The sequence below is a fragment of the Plecotus auritus genome, assembly GCF_963455305.1.
Source record: "Plecotus auritus genome assembly, chromosome: 2".
NCBI lineage: Eukaryota > Metazoa > Chordata > Mammalia > Chiroptera > Vespertilionidae > Plecotus > Plecotus auritus.
The window spans coordinates 118,176,090-118,201,578 of record NC_137771.1 but is presented as its reverse complement, the minus strand read 5'-3'; the positions used below and the strand labels follow the sequence as shown (position 1 = coordinate 118,201,578).

At 42.9% G+C, this 25,489-nt stretch overlaps 2 protein-coding genes across 20 annotated transcripts in view; one reads left to right on the top strand and one right to left on the bottom strand.

Moving 5' to 3' along the window:
• The window catches only part of HLTF (helicase like transcription factor), a 158,353-nt gene extending 140,278 nt beyond the window's left edge, over positions 1–18,075 (top strand). For all 19 annotated transcript variants that reach the window (XM_080657649.1, XM_080657646.1, XM_080657653.1 and 16 more), the window contains 2 exons: positions 2,616–2,696; positions 15,649–18,075. In XM_080657649.1, the coding sequence (XP_080513775.1) occupies positions 2,616–2,696; positions 15,649–15,801 (234 nt within the window). In that variant the 3' untranslated portion in view covers positions 15,802–18,075. The remainder of the gene's footprint in view (positions 1–2,615; positions 2,697–15,648) is intronic.
• A 1,584-nt stretch (positions 18,076–19,659) lies between these two features.
• The window catches only part of GYG1 (glycogenin 1), a 49,897-nt gene continuing 44,067 nt past the window's right edge, over positions 19,660–25,489 (bottom strand). The window contains 4 exon segments of the mRNA XM_080657675.1: positions 19,660–21,729; positions 21,994–22,032; positions 22,035–22,049; positions 25,209–25,428. Of these exon segments, the coding sequence (XP_080513801.1) occupies positions 21,556–21,729; positions 21,994–22,032; positions 22,035–22,049; positions 25,209–25,428 (448 nt within the window). The 3' untranslated portion in view covers positions 19,660–21,555.

Sequence of the window (25,489 nt, the reverse complement as noted above, 5' to 3'; positions counted from 1 at the left end):
ACAAGCCAACAGAGACTACAATAATAATAACACATCGGTAAAGCAGACAAAGAAAATTACTTTTTAACAAGTGGTAAAAAGAAAGAAAAGGTAAAAGCTAAAGTGGGGAAAGTAGAAGAAAAACAGGATGAAAAAGGGAGAAGCAAGGAAGAAAAAGGTGAAAATAAAATAGAATAACAAAAAATAAAATTATATATATAATACTAAGGAATTTTTAAAAAATTAACAAAAAATATTAAAAATGTGGTGTCATTCACTTTAGCCGTGTTTTAATGCCCCTTGTGAGCTGGTTTAGGACCCTACTCTTCTGTTCTATCTGCCAATTCTGGGCTTCCTGTTAGGTAGTTCCTGACCACTGTCTTTGGTGATTAGCACCATGTTGAAGCTCCAAGCAAGTGATCCACAGCTCCTCTGCTTGTGTATCTCCATAGGCATTGGCTGCAAGCAGGCAGGACCAATCTGCATCCTTTGCATGTCTGCCAGCTGTCAATCTTAATTACACAAGCATCTGTTTCTGTCAGGGCTTAAGTGGGGTTGGTGCTGTTTCGCTATCTGGGGATCAGATGGATGTATTTTCCCCTACCCAGGGCCACTTCTCCGAGAGTGGCCCAAAATATAGCTCTGGCCTTTGTTGGTCAGAGATCCTTGTATGGAGACCAGTGGTTTGGCTGGCAGCCTGGTGTTTTTATCAGTCTGGTTCCCAGAATAGTGGGGCGCACCAGCGCCTCTTCCAACCCAGTCACTGAGGGCACTTTGGGGGCTATTCAGAGCCTTTGTTTCCTTTGCATAGTTCTAAATGCAGGCAAGGTGTGGCAGGCTGTATTCCCTGCCTTGAGGCCACTGGGAAGGGCTAGCTCTTCTGGGGAGAAATGACCCTTGGGTTTGGAGAGTTACAAAGAGTCCTGGCCATGTCTCCCAGCCCTGTCTCTCCTCAGGCTCTACAAATCCATACCTCTTCCTGCACCAGAGACTAGGGTGAGTTTTTGCAACTAAAAAGTCCTATAATCTGCGTTTAGCAAATAAAAGTAAAGACAAAACAAAACAAAAGCAAAACAACCACGAAACTGGGTTTTTCTCCCCGCGGCACCAAACCATTTGGGTCGCTTTTCAGGCTGTCTTTTGGGGCGCAGCTCCCTGCCACTGTGATCCCAGGTCTAAATGCCCCAGGCACTAGCAGCCCTGTGTGTTTTTCTTTTTCACAATTTGGTATTACGCCTGTGGCTAAGCTGACGCTGCTTTGGTGCAATGCAGCCTCCACCTCACCTTCTAGGCCCAGAGGTGGGGCATCCCTCTCCAGCACAGATCCCCACTCCTTCTGTTCTCCAGGCATCCTCTGCACTTCCTTATTGAAAATTATCTTCTCAGCTGTTTGTAATTTGTTAATTCTGAGTGGATGTTCGCCAATTTAGTTGCTTTTTCCAGTCTGGCCCCAGGCGAAGGTGCACGACATGTCTGCCTATTTGGCTGCCATTTTTTCCCCCTTTCTATCTTTTCTAGACTGCGTAACTCTATCTTTTCAGTTATTCTTCCCTTTTAGTTGATTCACTGTTTTATTCTTCACCATAAGACTTTCTGTGATAATGCTTACGTTAGAGCTAATGTTACTTTTTTAGGTCAGTTTTGAAGTCAAACTGATTTCAAAGATAGATACAGAAAATTGCATCAATAAAATCTTAATATTTTGGACTTTTGATTACTCCTGAAATCTTTTTTGTACTTTTTTGTTTTTTTAATGAGTGGAGGAAAGTGAAAAAATAGAACCAAAGACCAGCAAAAGGAGAAAAAAAACTTTCATAAATGGACCCTATTACATCTTTGCTGATACAAATTAAGTTATTTAAAAGGATATGTAAACGTTTTTTCTCTCTGTTAAGCAGACATAGATCTACTTTAAAATGAGGGGGAAATCAGGAAATATTATGTGATTAATCAACAATCATTTACACTGTGTGCTTTCTTTGTATTAGGCCCTGCGTTAAATAGTAGAAGTACAGAGGTGAAATGATTGGGGAGAGTACCTGCCTATCAAAGTAGTGATTGGAAGTCTGAGGGGAGTGTGGATTTTTAAAAAATATATTATTATTGATTTCAGAGAGGAAGAGAGAGATAGAAACATCAATGATGAGAATCATCGATTGGCTGCCTCCTGCATGCTCCACACTGGGGATCAAAATGGCAACCTGGGCATGTGCCCTGACCAGGATTTGAACCGTGACCTCCTGGTTCATAAGTCGAAGCTCAACCACTGAGCCATGCCAGCCAGGTGGGGAGTGTAGATTCTTTGTCCCACAGCATTTATAATATCAGTATTTGTGGCTCAGTTGGTTTGAACATCATCCTATACACCAAAAGACTGCGGGTTTGATTCCTGGTCAGGGCACATACTCAGGTTGTGTGTTTGATCCCTGGTCGTAGTGCATACTGGGGTGGTGGTGGGGGCATTGGTACTTCTCTCTCACATTAATGTTTCTCTCCCCCTCTACCTTCTTCTCTAAAATAATGAAGACATATCCTCAGATGAGGGTTAAAAATAAAGGGGGAAAATGGTGAATGAATACTGAAATGAAAGAGGCAGAACAAAGTGATAATAAAGCAGATCATGTTCTGTTTTTTAGGCCTGGAATCCAGCTGCTGAAGATCAGTGCTTTGACAGATGCCATAGACTTGGACAGAAGCAAGAAGTCATCATCACAAAAGTGAGTTTTGAAGCCATTTATCTTAAAATTAAGTTTTAAGGGTTTTCAAGTTATACAAATAATGCATGAATATTTAAAATTTAAAAATTAATATACACATTTGTATATGTATTTAAAAATTTTTTTTTAATTTTTATTATTGAGAGTATTATAGATGTTCCTCGTTTTCCCCTCCACCCGGTTCCCACTCCACCCCAGGTGTTCGCCACCCTATTGTCTATGTTCATAGGTAATGTATATATGAATATAAGATCTTTGTTTAATCTCTTCCCACCCCCTCTACCCTCTTCCTTCTGAAAATCATCATTCTATTCCATTTCCATGCCTCTGATTCTGTTATTCACCAGTTTATTCTGTTCATTAGATTTCTTATTTATTTATTTTGATGTTTAGATTCAATTGTTGATAGATATGTATTTATTGCCATTTTGTTGTTCATATTTCTTCTTCTTCTCCTTCTCCTCCTTCTCCTCCTCCTTCTTCTTCCTCCTACTCCTCTTCTTCCTCTTCTTAAAGAATACCCTTCAACATTTCATGTAATACTGGTTTGGCAGTGATGAACTCCTTTAGCTTTTTCTTATCTGTGAAGCTCTTTTTTTTTTTTTTTTTTTTTTAAATATATTTTATTGATATTTTACAGAGAGGAAGGGAGAGGGATAGAGAGCTAGAAACATCGATGAGAGAGAAACATCGATCAGCTGCCTCCTGCACACCTCCCACTGGGGATGTGCCCGCAACCAAGGTACGTGCCCTTGACCGGAATCGAACCCGGGACCCTTCAGTCCGCAGGCCGACGCTCTATCCACTGAGCCAAACCTGTTTCGGCGTGAAGCTCTTTATCTGACCTTCAATTCTAAATGATAGCTTTGCTGGGTAGAGTAATCTTGGTTCTAGGTCCATGCTATTCATCACTTTGAATATTTCTTGCCACTCCCGTCTGGCCTGCATAGTTTCTGTTGAGAAATCAGCTAACAGTTGTACTTGTAGGTAACTCTTTTTCTCTTGCTGCTTTTAAGATTCTCTCTTTGTCTTTAGCCTTTGGCATTTTAATTATGATGTGCCTTGGTTTGTTCCTTTTTGGGTTCCTCTTGTTTGGAACTCTCTGTGCTTCCTGTCTATGTCCATAGGTAATGTGTATATTTATATAAGACTTGTAAGTCTATTTCTTTCACCAGGTAGGGGAATTTTTCTGTCATTATTTCTTAAAATGGGTTTTCAATCTCTTGCTCTCTCTCTTCTCCTTCTGCACCCCCATAATGCGACTGTTGGTAGGCTTGAAGTTGTCCCAGAGACTCCTTACACTATCTTCATATTTTTGGATTCTTTTCTCTTTTTGCTCTTCTGATTGTGAGTTTTTTGCTTCCTCAAATTTCAAATCATTGATTTGATTCTCGGAATTCTCTAGTCTACTGTTGAATCCCTGTAAATTATTCATTATTTCAGTTAGTGTATGCTTAATTTCTGACTGATCATTTTCCATCTTTTGAAGATCCTTGAGTAATCTTATATCCATGGTTTTGAACTCTGTATCCAGTAGTTTGCTTTCTTCCATTTCTTTCATTTGTGACATGTTTCTTTGTCTCTGCATTTTTGCCAGTTTCCTGTGTTTGTTTTATGTATTGGGTAGAGCTGCTCTGTCTCTTGGAGTTGGTAGAGTGACCTTGTGTAGTAGGTATCCTGTAGGGCTCAGAAACTCAGCCTCCCAGTCTCCTGAGCTGGGCACTCTAGGTGCACCCCTTTGTGGGCTGTGTGCATAGTCTTGTTGTAGTTGAGACTTGATTGCTGTTGGCGTCACTAGGAGGAATTGACCTCCAGGACAGTTGGCTGTGAGGACCAGTTGCAACTACAGTGGAAGAGCTGCTGTGCATGATAAAACCCTATGGAGCAGGACTTGCTTCAGTGGGGCTATGGTGCTCACTCAGTCTGCCCTTGAGTGTGTTGCTTGTGGATGTGTAGAGCTGTACTCTGGTATGTTCTGAAGCTGTCCACCAGGTGCACTGGCTCTTGGGTCTCCAGGAAGGTGCAAAGTCAGCCACTGCCTGGGGCCACCTGGCAGGAGCAGCAGAGAGATATGCAGACTCCTCCTATTTGTATTGGATTTGGAACTGTCCAGGTGAGGCCCAGCTTTGAAGCAAGGCAGGCTGGTGCTGGTGCCAGTGCCAGGTCTTGGGCCTTTTACTGATAGGTATGGGCCATGCTGACACCAGCTGCAGCTTGATTGAAAGATTGTAGGGGAGAAACCAAGATGGCGGCATAGGTAAGCACCTAAACTGCTGCCTCGCACAACAATTTCAAAACTACAACTAAAAGACAGAACAGACACCATCCAGAACCACAGGAAAGCTGGCTGAGTAGAAATTCTACAACTAGAAGGAAAGAGAAAAGCTCACAGAGAATTGGAGGTACGGCAACGGGTCTTTGTGCGTGCAGAGAGTAAGGGCAGCTCAGAGCCTGGCTGACTTTCTCTGGCAGGAGGGGGAAGGAAGCCCCCGACTGCACTGAACCCCAGTTCCGACTGCACTGAACCCCAGTTCCGGGCGAAACCTTGTGGACCCAGGCTCATACAGGGGGAGTCTGGACTGTCAGGTAGAGAGAAAGGTACCCGGAGACTCGGAGACCCAGGGGAGACCCGGGGGAGCCCCGGTGGGCAGGGGTCTGGTGGCGCGCGCGCCAGTGTGCACAAAGACTGCGGAGGTTGACACAGGCTTTCCCTAGCAGAAGGGAGTCGGAAGCTCCTGACTGCACTGAACCCCAGTTCTGACTGCACTGAACCCCACTTCCAGGCGAGCCCCTGGGGACCCACACTCTTGCGGGGGGAATCTGGACTCTCGGGCGGAGACTCAGGAGCCGGGGAAGGCAGAGGTCTGGAGGTGCGCGCGCAAGCGCAGGGCTGACGGGAAGCCAAGACTGTCTGCTCCGCCCTGAGACTCCACCCCATCCAAGCTGAGCACAGAGGCTTTTGAAATTTGGCAAGTCTAATCCTATAAGGCTGTCCGAGCACCGAACTTCTCCCAGCGTAGACACAGCTGATCCTCACAGCCAACTGGCCTGGAGGTCAATTCCTCCCAGTGATACCAACAACAATCAAGACTTAACTACAACAAGGCTGTCTCCAGCACCAAACTTCTTCCAGCATAGACACAGCTGATCCTCACAGCCAACTGGCCTGCAGGTCAATTCCTCCCAGTGATACCAACAACAATCAAGACTTAACTACAACAAGGCTGTACACACAGTCCACAAAGGGGTGCACCAAGAGTGTCCACCTCAGGTTAACTGGGGAGGCCGACCCACTGGGCCATATAGGAAACCTAGCACACAAAGCTACCCTACCAACTCAGGGAAGCAGTGAAAATGCGGCATCAAAGAAACAGATCACAAACGAAAGAAATGGAGGAAAACAAACGACTGGATATAGAATTCAAAACCATGGTTATAAGGCTTTTCAAGAATATCCTAGAAAAGGCCGATAAATATAACGAGACCCTCAAAGATATGAAAAAGGACCAACTAGAAATTAAACATACACTGACTGAAATAAAAAATATTATACAGAGACCCAACAACAGACTAGAGGAACACAAGAATCAAGTCAAAGAATTGAAATACAAAGAAGCAAAAAACACTCAACTGAAAAAGCAAAAAGAAAAAAAAATCCAAAAAGTTGAAGATAGTGTAAGAAGCCTCTGGGACAACTTCAAGCATACCAACATCAGAATTATGGGGGTGCCAGAAAAAGAGAGAGAGCAAGATACTGAAAACCTATTTGAAGAAAGAATGATAGAAAACTCCCCCCTCCTGGTGAAAGAAATAGACTTACAAGTCCAGGAAGTGCACAGAACTCCAAACAAGAGGAATCCAAAGAGGACCACACCAAGACACATCATAATTAAAATGCCAAGGGCAAAAGACAAAGAGAGAATATTAAAAGCAGCAAGAGAAAAATAGTTACCTACCTACAAGGGAGCACCCATATGATTATCAGCTGATTTCTCAACAGAAACTTTGCAGGCCAGATGGAAGTGACAAGAAATATTCAAAGTGATGAATAGCAAGAACCTACAACCAAGATTACTCTACCCAGCAAAGCTATCATTCAGAATTGAAGGGCAGATAAAGAGCTTCACAGATAAGAAAAAGCTAAAGGAGTTCATCACTACCAAACCAGTATTATATGAAATGCTGAAAGGTATTCTTAAAGAAGAGGAAGAAGAAAAAAGTAAAGAGAAAAATTATGAACAACAAATACATATCTATCAACAAGTGAACCTAAAAATCCAGTGAATTAAAAACCTGAGGAATAGAATAATCTGGTGAATATAATAGAATCAGGGGCATAGAAAGGTAGTGGACTGACAAGTCTCAGGGGGAAAGGGGTACGGGGGCATTCAGGAAGAGACTGGACAAAAATCATACACATATGGATGAGGACAGTGGGGGGGAGGTAAGGGCAGAAGGTGGGGTGGGAACCGGGTAGAGGGGAGCTATGGAGGGAAAAAGGAGAAACAATTGTAATAATCTGAATAAAGATTATTTAAAAAAAAAAAAGATTGTAGGAAAGCCTGAAGCCTGAATCAGGACAGGACATTCATATGTAAAAGTAGCTACAAACTGCTTGGATGGGGCTGCAAATTGGATGGGGTGGGGTCTCAATAAATCACCAGGGCAGAGCAAATACATGTGCTCTAGGTTTATGGGGATCCAGGTAATGGTTGTCAAGCCAATCACCCCTGGGATAGGGGAGATCTAGGCATAGGAACAATGACCCCTGAAAGCCATCCCCAAGTTCCTGCCCCATGCCAGACAATCCAGTTCCTCCACACATGTGTCTGGGTCCCTCAACGCTTCCTGGCACTGGAGCTCAGAGGAAGCAAATCTGAGTAAATCTGTGCCTGGCTCTTTAAGAGGGACACCTGTATCTCTGGCAGCCTCCATGTCCCTCTGCTACAATTCCAACTGGTTTTTAGAGCCCGAAGTTACAGGGACTTTTCTTCCCAGCTCTGGGGCCCTGGGTGGAGGTCTGGTGTGGGGCTAGGACCTCTTGCTCCTCACAGTAGCCTCTGCAGGGATGATCTTCCTTGTGGTTAAAAATATACTATATAAAAACTGTCAAAATATACTATACTGGAGGCCCAATGCACGAAATTTGAGCATGGAGCGGGGGGTCCCCTCAGCCCAACCTGCACCCTCTCAAATCCGGGACCCCTTGGGGGATGTCTGACTGTCGGTTTAGGCCACTAAAACCGGCAGTTGGACATCCCTCTCAGAATTCTGGACCACTGGCTCTTAATCGCTCACCTGCCTGCTGGCCTGATTGCCCCTAACTGGCCCCCATGCTGGCCTGGTTGCCACTAACTGCCCCCCACTGCCGGCCATGTCGCCCCCAACTGCCCCCACCCTGCCGGCCAGGTTGCCCCCAACTCCCCCCGCCCCCGCTGGCCTAGTGGCCCCTCACTGTCCCCCCTGCCAGCCTAATCACCCCCAACTGCCCCCCCGCTCCACCTGCCAGGTTGCCTCCAACTGCCCCCCCCCCCCGCTGTCCTGGTGGCCCCTCACTGCCCCCCCCCTCCAGCCTAATCACCCCAAGCTACCCCCCCTGCCAGCCTGGTTGTCCCCAATTGCCCCCCTCTGCCAACCTGGTCACCCCTAACTGCCACCCCCTGCTGGCCTGGTCACCCCCAACTATCCCCCTTACTCCCTTGCTGACCTGGTCACCCTCAACTGCCCCCTCCCCCCACACACAGCCTGCTTGTTCAGTCGTTTGGTCGTCTCTCACTAATGCCCCTGCCAGCCTGGTCATAGGCAGCCATCTTTTGAGGGCGTGAGGGTCAATTTGCATATTACCTCTTTATTATATAGGATAAAGCCATAGTAATTATACCAGTAATATTGTCCCAGGAATAGGATAAAAAGAGATCAATGGCCCTAGCTGGTTTGTTACTTTGTTATTCAAGTTTTCATAGTATCTCTGCTGAGTATTTTCATATATCTTGTAAGTACTCAGCTTTTTCATATTTCAAATATGAAACATATTTTTAGCCCAGGCAAAATATGAATATCACTTTTATCCTCTTCAGAGAAAACCACCACCAGTAGTTTAACATATGCTATTGAAATCCCTTTCTCTATGTTTATATACATTCTTACTTAATGTATACCTCTACGGTGGGAGCCAGATGGAGGAGGGCACAGGTGTGGAAATGGGGGGCGTCTGTAATACTCTCAACAATAAAAATAAATTTAAAAAATTTTCAGTGATCATACTTTATTATTTTGCAACATGCTTTCTTCCCCCTTAACATTATATATTGGAGACTTTCATATAAGTACATTTAGATCAAACCTATTCTTTTGTTTTCTATTGTGGTAAGATATACATAATGTAGTATTTAAAAAAATAAAAAGTATTTTTAAGTGTTCAATTCAGTGGTAGTCAGTACATTCACATTATTGTTGCAGTCACAATCACCATCCATCTTCAGAACTTTTTATCTCACACTGAGATTCTATACCCATTAAACATAACTCATCATTCCTTCCTATTCCCCCCTGGCAACCACTCTTCTACTTCTTGTCTCTGAATGTAACTACTCTACAAACCCATTCTTTTTAATGCCTACATATAGATACATCATAATTTATTTCACCAGTCCCATTTATTTGCTAATAAAAATAGTGCTATAATGAGCATTATATTACATGCATCTGTGCATATCCTACCTAATAAAGAGAGAATATGCTTATTGATCCTCATGCCATAGCAAAGATGGTGGCGCCCCCAGCCAATAAGGAGGGAATATGCTAATTGACTGTCCGCCCTTAAAGATGGCAGTGCCCACAGCCAATAAGGAGGGAATATGCTAATTGACTGTCCCGCCCTTAAAGATGGCAGTGCCCACAGCCAATAAGGAGGGAATATGCTAATTGACTGCCACGCCCTCAAAGATGATGGCACCCATAGGCACAAGATGGTGGTGCCCAGTCCCCTAACCCCGTGCACCTGCCTCCTGAGTCCCCCAGTTCCCCCAGCCACCTAGGGCCAGCCCGAGGCACAGGCAAGCCTCGGATGGCAGCTGCCCAGCTGCCCAGGACCGGCCCGAGGCTCAGGTAACCAGGGCCGGCCGAGGCTTGCGCTGCCGGCAGTGGCAGCAGCAGAGGTGTGATGGGGTGTCTCCTTCCCCTGATCACTGGGTCACCTCCTGCCCCTGAGGGCTCCCGGACTATGAGAGGGGGCAGGCTGGGCTGAGGGACCCCCCACTCCAGTGCATGAATTTTCATGCACCGGGCCTCTAGTATACAAATACTTCTTCAAGATAGGTTAAGAAATAGAATTCTGGATTTATTATTTTTTATTAGATAACTTTTATGTTGTTTTCAAAGTAGACTTTATGATATATGAGAATTATGTAAATTTATTCTTATGTGATGGTCAAAAAAGTACCCTTTAATTTGCATTTACCTAAGACCTTGAGGATATTTCATATACTGGTATCTGTTGTTTGTTAATATTTTTTCTGTGACTTGCTTGTTTATATCTTTGGCCTAGTTTTCAAAAAGTACAAATACAATTTTATAGTATAAAAAATTTCTTCATACATTCTGATTTTAAATGTTTTGTTATATATATTGAAATGGTTTATCCCAGGCTTTTGCTTATCTTTGAACTTTATGTGTTTTTTGTCATGAGAAAGTCTTAAAATTTTTATGATGTAAAACACGTCAGTCTCTTTCTTTATATCTTCCAGATTTTAAGATCTTCTTAGAATAGGCTTTATTTTCAAATTTTAAAACTGAATCTCTTAACATTTACCTCTGATTTGTTTGAAATATTGTTCTCTATTTGGGATTCATGATATGATTCTAATTTTATTCTTTTTTTCAAATGAAGACCCATTTGCTTCATTATCATTTATTTTGAAAAGCCCATCCTTTTTTTTTCTTTTGATTTGAAATTTCACTTTTATCATACATACTACATGGGTCTATTATGGACTCTCTTCTGTTCCATTGATCTCTCTCTCTCTCTCTCTCTCTTTTCATTGATTTTAGGGAGGAAGGGAGAGGGAGAGAGAGATGGAAATATCAATGATGAGAAAGAATCATTGATCGGCTACCTCCTGCATGCCCCCTTATTGGGGATCAAGCCCGCAACCCAGCATGTGCCCTTTACCAGAATTGAATCCAAAACCCTTCAGTCTGCAGGCTGATGCTCTATCCACTGAGCCAAAACAGCTAGGGCCATTGATTTCTTTTTATCCTATTCTCAGGACAATATTACTGGTATAATTTACTATGGCTTTATATAGTACCAGAGGCCTGTTGCATGAAGAGATTTGTGAAATAGGCCTTTCTTCCCTTGGCTTCCAGCACCGGTTTTCCTCCGGCACCCGGGACCCAGGCCTTCGCTCTGGCCAGAGTCTGCCTTCTTCATCTTTGCTGCAGACTCCGGCCAGAGTCAACTGTCTTTGCTGCAGACTCTGGCCGGAGTCTGCCATCTTCATCTTCGCTGCTTCGCTGCAGACTCCAGCTAGAGTCTGCCGTCTTCGCTGTAGACTCAGGCCAGAGTCTGCCATCTTTGTCTTGGATGCACACTCCGGAGTCTGCAGTCTTTGTCTTCGCTGTGGCTGGAGTGCCGCTCCTGTAGATCCCTTCGCCCCCTGCCCTCCCTCTCATAGCAGGAGTCCTGCCCCACCCGGCCTCTCCGCGCCTGGAGCAGCTGGGCGGCTGCCATCTTTGGCCTTTTAATTTGCATATTTCCTCCTGATTGGCTGGTGGGCGTAGCGGAGGTATGGTCAATTTACATGTTTGTCTATTATTAGGTAAGACTAGAGGCCTGGTGCATGAAATTCGTGCATAGGGATTTGTGTCCCTCATTCCAGCCTGCAACCTCTCCAATCTGGGACCCCTCAAGGGATGTCCGACTGCCCGTTTAGGCCCGTTCCAGGTAGGATTGGGCCTAAACGGGCAGTCGGACATCCCTCTCACAATCCAGGACTGCTTGCCTGCCTGCCTTCCTGATTGCCCCTAACCACTTCTGCCTGCCAGCCTGATCACCCCCTAAACACTCCCCTGACAGCCTAATTGATGCCTAACTGCTCCCCTGCCAGCCTGTTGGCCCCTAACTGCCCTCCCCTGCAGGCCTGGTCACCCATAACTGCCCTCTTCTGCAGGCTTGATCGCCCCCAACTGCCCTCCCCTGCTGGCCTGATCACCCACAACTGCCCTCCCTTGCAGGCCTGGTCCCACCCAACTGCCCTCCCCTGCTGGCCATCTTGTGTCCACCTGGGGGCAGCCATCTTTGACCACATGGAGGAAGCCATCTGGTGTGTTGCAGTGATGGTCAATTTGCATATTACTCTTTTATTAGATAGGATAGAGGCCTGGTGCACGGGTGAGGGCAGGGGCTAGCTGGTTTGCCCTGAAGAGTGTCCCGGATCAGGGTGGGGGTTCCCTTGGGTCGTGGGGCGGCCTGGGCAAGGGGCCTGTGGTGGTTTGCAGGCAAGCCACGCCTCCCAACGACCCAAGCGGAGGCCCTGGCATCTGGGATTTATTTATCTTCTATAATTGAAATTTTGTAGCCTTCAGCAGAGCCAAGCCTCCTGCTTGCTCTGTGGCCACAGCCATTTTTGTTGGGATTTATTTATCTTCTATAATTGAAACTTTGTAGAGGAGGCCAGTGCAGGCCAGGGCTGCAGAAGCTTGGCTTCCTCCATCACCGGGAGCAACCCTAGCCTCCTGCTCTCTCCAGCTCGGTGGCTGCCGCCATTTTTGTTGGGATTTATTTATCTTCTAAAATTGAAACTTTATAGCCTTGATTGGAGGCCTGGGCCCGCCAGGGTGTGCGGAAATCTTGGCTTCCTCCATTGCCAGGGAAACCCAAGCCTCCTGCTCGCTCTGTGGCTGCAGCCATCTTGGTTGGGTTAATTTGCATACTTGCTCCTGATTGGCTGGTGGGCATGGCTTGTGGGTGTAGCAGAGTGATGGTCAATTTGCATATTACTTTTTTTAGATAGGGTATTTTGACATAGTGGGGCAAAGTGCACACATTATCCTTCATTGTGAATATTGTATTGGTTATTACTATTCTGAATTGCACTTTGGGTTTAGGTTACCAAATCTCATTTAAGAAATCTGGTTTGGGATTTATTGAATTTACAATTAGAATTTGATAACTTGGTAACTATCCTATATAATAAAAGCCTATGATGTGCACTGACCAACAGGGGGCAGATGCTCTGACTGGTAGGTTAGCTTACTGCTGGGGTCCGGCTGATCAGGACTGGGCGAGACAGGCCAGACATTCCCTGGAGCCCTCCCACAGTCCCTCCTCAGCCCCAATGGTGCACAGGTGGGGTCCCTTGGCCTGGCCTTCACCCTCTCGCAATCTGGTACCTCTCAGAGATGTCAGAGAGCAGTTTTGGCCTAATCCGCAGGCCAGGCCGAGGGGCCTCACCTATGTACGAATTTCGTGCACTGGGCCTCTAGTCCTTTTAATAAAGAGTGTTTCTATACAGGAACTTAGGTAGTATCTCCTAAGCACATTCACATCATTATTTTTTTAATGTATCTCAATACATAACAACACTAGTTATTACAGTAACCAGAACCTCTAATAGTATTGGACAGCAGTAGTGATAGTAACAATTTTTGACCTGTTTCTGTCTCTGTTGGGAATGCTCTTATTGTTTTATATGAAATATGTTGTTTTGGGGAAGTTTCTAGTAGATGCCCTTAATGCAGTTGAGGACATTTATTTCTAAGTAAATGTGGATTTTCTTTTATCAGGAATAAATGTTGAATTTTATCAAGTGTTTCTTAAGCATCTGTTGAGATAATCACTTTTCTTTTCTTTTTTTTTCATGCTATGAATTATACCAGTTAAAGGCTCATTCTTGCATTTCTGAGAAAATCTCATTTAGCTTTTAAAATATAATGATACTAGAGGCCCGGTGCACGAAATTCATGCACAGGGGGGTGTCCCTCAGCCCAGCCTACACCCTCTCCAATCTGGGACCCCTCGAGGGATGTCCGACTGCCCGTTTAGGCCCGATCCTACCGGTAGGATCGGGCCTAAACGGGCAGTCGGACATCCCTCTCACAATCCAGGACTGCTGGCTCCCAACTGCTCGCCTGCTTGCCTTCCTGATTGTCCCTAACCGATTCTGCCTGCCAGCCTGATCACCCCCTAACCACTCCCCTGCCAGCCTGATCACCCCCTAAACACTCCCCTGACAGCCTGATTGATGCCTAACTGCTCCCCTGCCAGCCTGGTCACCCCTAACTGCCCTCCCCTGCAGGCCTGGTTCCCCCCAACTGCTCTCCCCTGCAGGCCTGGTCACCCCTAACTGCCCTCCCCTGCAGGCTTGATCGCCCCCAACTGCCCTCCCTTGCAGGCCTGGTCCCTCTCAACTGCCGTCCCCTGCTGGCCATCTTGTGGCGGCCATCTTGTGTCCACCTGGGGGCAACCATCTTTGACCACATAGAGGCAGCCATCTTGTGTGTTGGAGTGATGGTCAATTTGCTTATTACTCTTTTATTAGATAGGATAGAGGTCTGGTGCATGGGTGGGGGTGGGGGCCAGCTGGTTTGCCCTGAAGAGTGTCCCGGATCAGGGTGGGGGTTTCCTTGGGGCTTGGGGAAGCCTGGGTGAGGGGCCTGTGGTGGTTTGCAGGCCAGCCACGCCCCCCAATGACCCAAGTGGAGGCCCTGGTATCTGGGATTTACTTATCTTCTATAATGGAAACTTTGTAGCCTTGAGCGGAGCCAAGCCTCCTGCTTGCTCCGTGGCTGCAGCCATTTCTGTTGGGATTTATCTATCTTCTATGATTGAAACTTTGTAGCCTTGAGCGGAGGCCAAGGCAGGCCAGGGCTGCAGAAGCTTGGCTTCCTCCATTGCCAGGGGCAACTCAAGCCTCTTGCTCTCTCCAGCTTGGTGGCTGCCGCCATTTTTGTTGGGATTTATTTATCTTCTATAATTGAAACTTTGTAGCCTTGATTGGAGGCCTGGGCCCGGCAGAGTGTGCGGAAAGTTTGGCTTCCTCCATGCCAGGGAAACCCAAGCCTCCTGCTCTCTCCATGGCCACAGCCATCTTGGTTGGGTTAATTTGCATACTTGCTCCTCATTGGCTGGTGGGCGTGGCTTGTTGGTGTAGCGGAGTGATGGTTAATTTGCACATTACTCTTTTATTTGATAGAATAATGATAAATTTATTTTTGCTAACATTCTACTTACAGAGCTGCATTTAAAGTTTGTCTTTTTGTGTGTGCTGTCTTATTTGATGATAGGGTTTTAAGATGTAACATGTCTTTATGGCCTTATTTTTTGTATCAGAAAAATATATTGAGTGATAAGGGAATGCAATCTCATCTCTAGTTTTATATTATGTTTTAAATATTCTCACTGTATATTCAGGAAAAAGGTGGAACTTAAATCATTTCTAATAGGTTATTGTTGACTTGTTGTTTTAAATCCTCACCTAAGGACATTTTTCCATTGATTTTTAGAGAGAGTGGAAGAGAGAGAGGGAAAGGCAGAGAGAAATATTGATGTGAGAGAAACACAGTGATTGGTTGCCTCCCACACACTCCGACCAGGGCCTGGGCTGGGAAGGGAGGAGCTTGCAACCAGGGTATGTGCCTGTGACTGAATTGAACCCGGGTCCCCTCCATCCGCAGGCTGACGCTCTATCCATTGAGCCAAATTGTCTAGGGCTTATTGACCATTTTTGAAAGCTATAAAATACTGTAAGAATGTAGATAATCATTTTCATATTCTCAAGTTTTCATTTTTTTAAAATTAAATTTATTGGGGTGACATTGGTCAACATGAACATATAGGTTTCAGGTGTGGGTTTCTATGTTTTAAGATCTGTATGTTAAAGATTTTAAATATTGTGACCTAACAAATACTTAACCAATTTACCTTCTCTCCCCGCCCCTCTCCCCTTTAAAGTTTATTGTGAAGGACTCTGTTGAAGAAAATATGCTGAAAATACAAAACACAAAGAGAGAACTGGCAGCTGGAGCCTTTGGAACAAAAAAAACAAATGCCAGTGAAGTGAAACAAGCTAAAATTAATGAAATCAAAACTTTAATTGATTTATAATTTGTGGGATTTTGGTAAGATTGGTTTGATCAGATACATAGTTGTTTTAGAAATGAGAAAAATACAGTTTTAGAAATGAGATCTCGTGAACATATCTTCTAAAAGGGGCATATTGTTTTTTATCAGTGAAGTAGTATTACTGATATATAATCTCTTCTATATATGAACCTATTTTTAATATTTAAAATAGCAATAAGTTCCGTTATATACTGTGGCCTAAAAGAATTTTTTTTTTGAGAAAAAAAGTTACTTTGTTATTCAAGTTTTCATAGTATCTCTGCTGAGTATTTTCATATATCTTGTAAGTACTCAGCTTTTTCATATTTCAAATAAGGTAAAACCTTTTATACTTTTGACCAAATAGTTATTTTCTATGTTGGACACATTTGGTTTTCCATCAGTCCTCCTGTTCGTGATGCAATGGATCAACAGTGCTTGTAAACTATTCATATATACACAGACTATAGAAAAGATTGGTTTTATTGGACTTTCAAAGACCATATTTGCATTCCAGAACCAAACCTTAACATGAAAGACCAATGTCCAGGTTAGTAAGTTACTTGTAATTTTTTTTTCCAGTTTCATTGAGATATAATTCATATAAGTGATTTGCAATCTTATGTTCATGAAAAAGATTATGGACTGTGTTAGAGTACTGTGTTCTCCATTCTAGTCAGATACTATTCATTGCTTAAATGTAATTTGATGTGTTAGTGTGTAAATATGGTCTGTGGGGGTGAAAGGGAGCAAAATTCTACCCAATTTGATTTAAATTATAGAATTGCTGAATAGTATTTCTATATTTAGATAACTTTTATTTATGTACATTTTCATAATTAGGAAGACTACTATATGTGAGAGGTATAATACCTGGATGACCTCCAAAATATTTCTGACTCTTAAAGACATCTTTAAGATGAATGGAAAAATATCTTTGTTATTGTGTTTAGAATCAGAATTTGTGTTTGAACCTTCAGTAATTCATCCTTCCATCTATCTACCGAATTTATCATCTTTCTGTTACTTTTTTTGTTAATCAAACTCACAGTAGTTGCCATAGAATTCTAGATGATTCTTTTAATCACATTTAAAATAAATAAGCTATAATTCAGCAATCAGGTTAGGCAATCAGTGTTGTTTTTTTCCTTAAGGGAAACTTTTTTTTTTTTTTTTTATCCAAAGAAAGAAGAGATTAATTAGTGTAATGGGAGAAGCTTTATGTTTATGATCCAGACTAGAGAACACCTTATATTTCACTTGTAGTGTTACAAGGGACTTGACTGAAAGATAGGAGATTGAGGCAACGTTGTGTTCTGGGGCACACATCTAAGGTTTGTGCTAAATCTATTAATAGCTAAGTCCTCTCCTTCCTGTGTCCTGTCTCTTGCTTCAAGGAAATAGTGGGTTAGATTGCAAGAATTTTTCCAGTTTCTTGTCTCTTTGGCAGTAGGTGAGGTAAAGGATCAGCAGACCTTTCTACATGTAGGGACAAGAGTGGAATAGTAACTTGGGGTTGGTCCACTAGCATTAAGGAACAATAGGGAAGTTCTTTACCTTATAGGACTAGCATTACACAAAAAATCAGGTGGATCAGAATCTCGTCAAATACAATAAGTGGATTCTCTATATACCAGTACTTCAGAGAGAATAAATACAAAAGGAGCCAACAACAACAACAAAAAAAACAAACACAGCCTAACACTTCTGCCTTACAAAGGTAAAGTCTTGCAAACTCACTATAGAGGTGAAGACTTTGCTTGCTTCTTTACCCAGACATTTACATGCTTGTGTTTTTAAACACTCATAATAAATTTGGTGAGTCATTTAAAAATACCTTTCTGTTTTTGTATAGTTCTATTAAATGGTGTTAAGTAAAAAACAAGTTTAATCCATGCTAAGAAAATATATAGACCACTGGAATGAAAAGTTCACATTATGCTATGTTGTTAATTGTTTCATTATTATGTAGAATAATAGCTTTAGAAGTATCTTGAAGGCATTGTATTCCCACTTGTGGTTCAAACTGAATTTTGTTTAAATTTAAAATCAATAAAAGTTTCAAAAATTTATTTGCTTCCTCAGTGCCATAATTTTAATGACTTTTTCTTTAAAGAAAATTTAATCTTTCATAAATATCACACTTCTATGAAGATGTCTATATTACTATATTAGTTGAGTTTCTTGCTTAGAAATCAGTGTATATAATTTTTAACTATGTTAAATGTTTTGATCTTCTAAAATACTGGTTCTAATTTTTTACCTATGATAATACCTATGTATAGTGGTATTACTAAATAATGCACACTGCATTATAGATTTTGCTCTATTACAGCTCTAGGATTGGAAATAGTTAATCAAGAAAATAATCTGTTTATTATCAGTGAGTACCAATGAAATTATCCTCCTACAGTATCTGTTTTCTGTTAGGGGACACCAAAGACATTGGTATATTTTTTTCTTTATCATACTTGCCACAGTTGTGTTCATTGGGATTTGGAAGATTCACCAAAATTATAAAGACAATTTTATGTTTGGCTCCTTAAAAAGAACTGAGATCCCCCAGCCCAGACTGGGGTGGGGGAACATGCCTTGAGGTCCCCCGTCAAGCCCCACCAGGTGTGGGACATGGCCTGAGATCCCATCAAGCCCTGCTGGGTGGGGGCATGGCCTGAGGTCCCCCGTATAGCCCCGCCAGGCGGGAGGGGAGGCCACAGCCTCAGGTCCTCTGGCCCGGCACCGGGAGGGGGGAACAGCCTCAGGTCCCCTGTCAAGCCCCATCAGCAGGGGGGTGCAGCCTCAGGTCCCCCCTGGGCAGGGGGCGCGGCCTGAGTTCCCCCAACCCAGCACTGGCGGTGCACCTTGAGGTCCCCTGTCAAGCCCCGCCAGGAAGGGGGGCGCAACCTCAGATACCCTGGCTCGGTGCTGGGGCAGGGGGTGCGGCCTGAGGTCCCCCATCCTGGTGCCGGGGTGGGGAGCGCGGCCTGAAGTCCTTGTCAAACCCCGCCAGGTGGGGGGCGTGTCCTGAGATCCCCTGTCAAGCCCTGCCAGCCTGAGGTGCTGTCAAGCCCCCTGGGGGCGGGGGAGGGTGTAGCCTCAGCTCCCTGCTGATTGCTTGTTAAGGCTCCTTATGGGAACTTGGCCTCAGCTGTGGGTGCAGCCATCTTTGTGACGGAATGATGGTTAATTAGCATATTCCTCTTTATTAGATAGGATGGGCCTTAGTTGGATCCTGATAAGAACAAAGTGGAAATAAAACAATGGAGACATTTGGAAATAATCGGTTTTTTTGGGTGTGATCTTCAAAAGTACTTACATCTTAAAGATATATATGGAAATATTTCATATGAAATTTCTTATATGGGATTAGCCTCCAAATAGGCTGGTGTGTGTCGGGGGGTGCAAGAGTTGGTGGGGATATAGATTAAACAATTGTTGAAGCTGGGTGATAGGGGTTCTTTAAACTCTCCTGCTTACTTTTGTGTGCATCTCTTATTTCTCTTTAATACAAAAAATTAGATATAAATTACATGAATGAAACTTCAATCAACTGCTATTGAATTTAGAATAAAATCCAAAGCCCACACCTTGGCCTATGAAGCCACTTCCTACCTCTCCATCCTGTCTTGGTATCCTTTCCTTCGATCGAGTTCTTGCCTGCTCCAGGCCTTTCCTCACATGTTTCCCTTTTAAGGGGATAGTCTTCCCTTCTCTCTAGTTACCTCAGCACCTCTCTTTCTGGCTTAATCAGGATATTACAGAATCTTTCTTGACCACCCTAAGGTTGGATCTTGCCTGTCAATGTTGTCAGTGTACTTTAGCATATTTGTAATTATATTTGTTAGTTTCTGTTTTGGTCTGTTCCCTACTAGACTATAAGGAACTATATCTTGTCCTATATTTATAATGCCCGTTACATGTGTGATATCTTAGGTACTAGATAAATTCTTGGTAGATGTTATTTCTGGAATACGCTCAAGTATTTTCTTGAAACCAGACAATTATCTTTGATCATTGGGATTGTGAAAGCAACACAGAGCTTTGAAATTATACATACTGTCCAGAAATAAAGGCTCATTTGTATGACTTGCAAGTTCCACTGTAAAGAAATTAAATTTCCGTTTAGCCATGTTTCTCTATGCTTTGGATTCTCATGGGAAGAGTTTAGCTCATACCCCCTGATGCAGAGATCCTTGGACTTGGAGTATCTTGAGAGACTTTGGAGCACAGCACCTGACAGTGCTTTATGTACTTAGCAACTCAATTCTCCACCAGTCCAAATAATTGTTGCTTATTTTTCCTAAAGGAATAATTTAATATTTTACAATTTTGGGTAAATCCACATGTTCTTCTTGAGCTCTTGTGGTAGACAGCCTCCAAGGTGGTCTCCAGTCATTCTTGCCTATAGAATTCCAGACCCGTGTGTATTCATCTACACTGATATTTAATAGGGCTAACCTGTGTAACCAGTGGGATATTGTGGAAATAAAGAAGGGTGACCTTGAAGTTTAGGTCATAAAAACCATTGAAGGTTTCTGCCCAATTAAACCTCAAGTTTCTTTTTGTAAATGGTCTTCCCCTGTTTTCTTCAATAGAATGATTTCTGAATACTCACTTTAGTTTTAAAAGGTCATTTTGCATCCTACTCTTCCCTAGCTTGCCATCCTTACAACCTAGAATCATTTGTACATTTAATAAATATTCTTCACATTTCTATCATTTTAAGCCATGGATAAAAACACCAGAAAACCCTGGGGTCCAGTATTGATTCTAACAGTCCTAGAAGATTATTGGGTATGTTCCGAGACTGACAATGAACCCATGATGATTTTAAGGTCACAGCACTCTAAATCTGAATACTCATTTCCTATGGAGATGCAATGTGGGTCACAGATTAGATGAGCTTGATCTCACTTTCATCTAGCAGATCCATCCCACCACTGGAGAACTCTAGATTTAATTATATTTCGCTATCTGGAAACCAATTTTAAAGCATATATTCTAGTACCAAGTTTTACACTGGTTTTAAAACCACCGACATTCTACAAATTATGAAAAATCCCCCATACATTTTTTTTCAAGGGGTAGGAATCCTTAATTAAACTAGACAATAAGATATGGCAATAAGTCTTTATTTTTCATATAAGGTGCCATTGCTGTTTTCAGATATACAGAACTGACTAGAAGCATTTTAGCATGCTGCCTCACTGTACATGGAAAACTGGGGCATCTTCAGACACTAAAGCTAGGGAAGAAAATGGGTTAATGCCATTTGTTGATGGGTTTATGAATCACTCAGCAGTATTACAGGCTGTTCACCTGAAAGCAGAACTGTAATCACTTGGGCAGCCCTGGACAATTCTGAAATGCATGTCTACAAAGGTGTAACAGCAAGCCAGAGACAGATACCATGTCCCGCTCTGAAGAGAGACTGATCTGGCCCCTGGCTCAGCCCATTTTAAGAGCTGATATAGCCATCTTAATCATTTGAGTTTCCCTTACCACATACGTTGGCAATCAGCATAACAGAATTTCTGAAACATCAGTTGAATAAGTCTAGGTTTAAAAAACAGGCCATTGTCCATTTAACAATTGCTACTTCATAACTTCTGCTGTTATCAGTTGTTGTCAAAAACCCCTTATCTGATGAATTTCAGTGAAAGCCTCTAGCAACTGTAACAGACCCAGCTCTAGATAATAAGTATGAGAAAAAAGTGCCTGTGAAGTGGATGTGTCCATGGAAAAGTGGCAGTGTTTCTATTGGAGGTAAGTGTCAAGTTTCCTCTTGATGTTGTCAAAGGAATCTGCTCCCATGTAATCAGCCTGGCCCTGTTCCCACCTCTCCTTCCGTTCTTCTGAGGATACAAAAGGCTGTGCCATAGTCGCAGTCTCCCCAACAGACAAATGTGACATGGCTCCGGAGACATCTTCCTAGAAAGGAGAGCATAATCAGAGACTCCTTGAGAGCTGAAAATCAGTTTTAGAGAAAGCAATAAACGGAAGAAGGTGAGAAAAGCCGAGATGAATTATCATGCAAAGTAGCAAAAACTGAAAAGTATTATGTGAAACAAACAAAAAAGGACACAAAAATACAAGGGTCATATGATTTTTTCCCTAACAAAATGAAGACTTCTTGACTCAGTGAAAACATTAAGAGAACAAAGTAATTAAGGTCAATGTTTAAGTTCTGCATACCTTTCTAGAGAAGCCACAAGAGAAAGCCAGTGTAGTGTATAGACCAAGTCTGAAAGCTGCAAACAGTTCATTAGAAAGTGTAAGATGATGGACAAGGGAACACAGTCTCATGATACATAAGTCTTGATCTGTCAGCTCAGAAAGGTTGAGAACTTAAACAAAATGATACCTTAGAGGCTAAGCTTCAGAAAGAACCTAACCAGAGAGCTGCACCACAAAAACAAGTTGTCACATCATAAAAGCGAGAGCTAAATGGTTTGAGACCATGCACCAAACTCATCTGCTTATTCAAGCTTATTACCATGTAGCATCTAATCTTGTAGCTTCTGTACATTTAATTAGCTTAGTTTTGAACTACTGTTTCAATTCCCAGCGTCACTTTTCTTGGTTCATAATTCTTAGTCCTTGGTTTGCGAAAGGAACAAAATGAATGTTCAGAAAATGGAGCAAACCTACTCTATATTAGATTCTTATTACATATAGACACACAATTAACTTCAATTGTACCATAAAGGCATATCAAAGCTAACCTTCAAAAAACTCTAAGGTGAGAAAGTACTGGAAATCTTGGTAGAGAAAAAGCAAGGCGGATGAATACATGTAGGTATTGCTTTTAACAGAAACTGACAGAACAAAACTTCTGGATTACTTGCTTTTGTTGCTATATCTATATGCATGTGTAAATGCATATGAATGCATTTAAATATACTGAAACTCCAAGGTACTTGAGTGGATTCCATGGGATTGTATTACAGCTGAGGCAACGTAAGTCCTTCCCTTGGGTTAGTTCTGCCTTTGCCTTCCATTTGCAACAGGAATGATTTAGGGAGGCTCTTCCAGAGTCCTCTGCTCACTGTATTTTTCATAAGGATAACAATAGTCTCAGACCTGGATTTGAGTCCCTATTCTCCTACTGACTAGTCTGTTACATAATTAAGAGCAGTTATGTAACTTCTTTACACTTCTGTTAATTTTAATATCTAGAGAAGAGATATTAACAATAATAATACTTACTTGATAGACTAGTTTAACTGTTAAATAAAAATACCTAACTTTTCTTGAGCACTTATTATGTGCCAGGCAATATTCCAAGTGTTATTTCATGATCCATACAAAGCAATTAGAGTTAAGAATGTAAGCGGTGAGTTATTTTTCCCATTCTCCTTTTCATATTTTGTTACAAGTGCTAATAAGTGAAATGGCTAAACTCTATACCAGAGCAAAGAGAAGTATCTATACTAATAAAAGGGTAATATGCTAATTAGACCGGGAGACCTTCCAGACAAAGCCATGGTGGTGGGACTGAGGCAGAGGCAGTTAGGAGCGATCAGGCCAGGAGGGGAGGGCAGTTGGGGTGATCAGGCTGGCGGGGGAGGGGAGGCAGTTGGGGGCAAGCAGGCTGGCGGGGGAGGGCAGTTGGGGGAGATCAGGCTGGCATGGGGGGAAGTTGGAGGCAAGAAGGCCAGCAGGCAGAGTGATTAGGAGTGATCAGGCAGGCAGGCAGGTGAGCGGTTAGGAGCCAGCGGTCCCAGATTGTGAGAGGGATGTCCGACTGCCAGTTTAGGCCCGATCCCTATGGGTCGGACATCCTCCGAGAGGTCCCAGATTGAAGAGGGTACAGGTACAGGCCGGGCTAAGGGACACCCCCCCCCCCCCCCGCACAAATTTCATGCACCAGGCCACTAATCTCTTATAACCTTAACTAGAGGCCTGGTACATGAAATTCGTGCATGGGGTGTGTGTGTGTGTGTGTGTGTGTGTGTGTGTGTGTGTGTCCCTCAGCCCAGTCTGCACCCTCTCCAATCTGGGACCCCTTGGGGTACATCCCTCTCACAATCCAGGACTGCTGGTTCCCAACCACTTGCCTCCCTGCCTGATTGCCCCTAACTGCTTCTGCCTGCCAGCCTGATTGACGCCTAACTGCTCCTCTGATGGCCCGATTGCCCCTAACTGCCCTCCCCTGCTGGCCTGGTCACCCATAACTGCCCTCCCCTGCAGGCCTGATCACCCACAACTGCCCTCTCCTGCTGGTCATCTTGTGTCCACATAGGGGCGGCGATCTTGTGTGTTAGAGTGATGATCTATTTGCGTACTACCTCTTTATTATATAGGATAGAAAGGCAATTAACTGATCACTTAGACTTGATTGTAACTCACCCATAGTTCTATCCTTTACAGCTTAATTTGTAACATACAGGCTTTATTATTTTTTAATTTATTGAAATTATTGGGGTGACACTGGTTAATAAAATTACATAGGTTTCAGGTGTACAATTCTATAATACATCATTTGTACTGTGTGTTCACCACCTCAAGTCTCCATCCATCACCATTTATCCCTACTTTACCCACATCTACCTCCCAAAAATTTAATTTCTCATCCTTTCCCAGTTCCTCCAAAAGAGCAAACCTTAGAGGGAGAACTTCAAAGTCAGAAAAGATGCTAAGCACTTTTTTATTGTAAATGTTAATATGTCATTTCTCTTACAAGATTTCTTTTTTACGATCCTATATAACCATATAGGAGTACAAACGTGGTATATCAAAATAATCCTGGAAAAGTATTTATTTATATGTCCATGCTATAATTTTCACTGAAAATACATTCTTCTGAGCAAATGGAAAAAATAAAATCACTATGTTTAAATGTATGCAGTTTCTAAAACATGAAACGTGGCCTTCACTGTTTTAGGAATAATCATAGGACAGTTGGGCTAAGAGGCTTATGGTTACAATATGTGGGAATATAGTAAAACCTCTAAAACCCTTTCTTATGTTCTCTGATCTGAGGAAATTTGCCAGAAACTCTACTTTTGCGTTAGTCTTTGCTGTTAACATTTCTCCCTTCTAAGATAAACATTGTTTTCTATCCACACAATCTTATCTCTTTGTTAACATACCACCAAATACTCCATGTCTACTGGTATACAAAACTTTAAAAAATACAGCATTGCCCAGCCAGTGTGGTTCAGTAGTTGAGCTTTGACCTATGAACCAGAAGGTCACAGTTGATTCCCAGTTAGGGCACATGCTCAGGTTGTGGGCTTAATCCCCAGTGGTGGGTGTGCAGGAGGCAGCCGATTAATGATTCTCATCACTGATGTTTCTATTTCTCTCCCCCTCTCCCTAACTCTCTGAAATCAATAAAAATATATTTAAAAAAATAAAATAAAACCACAGCATTAAATTACCTGAAAGAAAAAAACAGAACCTACCACATTGAGGTGTAGGTGGGTATCTGAGATGAGGCCAAACTGCTGCAGCAGAGGTGAAACACTGGTGGTGAAGATGTCCCACCACAAGCTGAGAAACTCAGGGTGAGTCATGGTGGGATCATGGGACTCACTTTTGACACTTTTTGTTTTAGGATCATAGGTATAATTCCACGGTTTGATTCGTCCCAGGAAATGCACAACTTTGGCATTTGCACCAAACCTGCCAAGTGAACACAGTTGAAATGGTTAGTGGATTCTGAGCGCTAACAAAAAGATAAGCA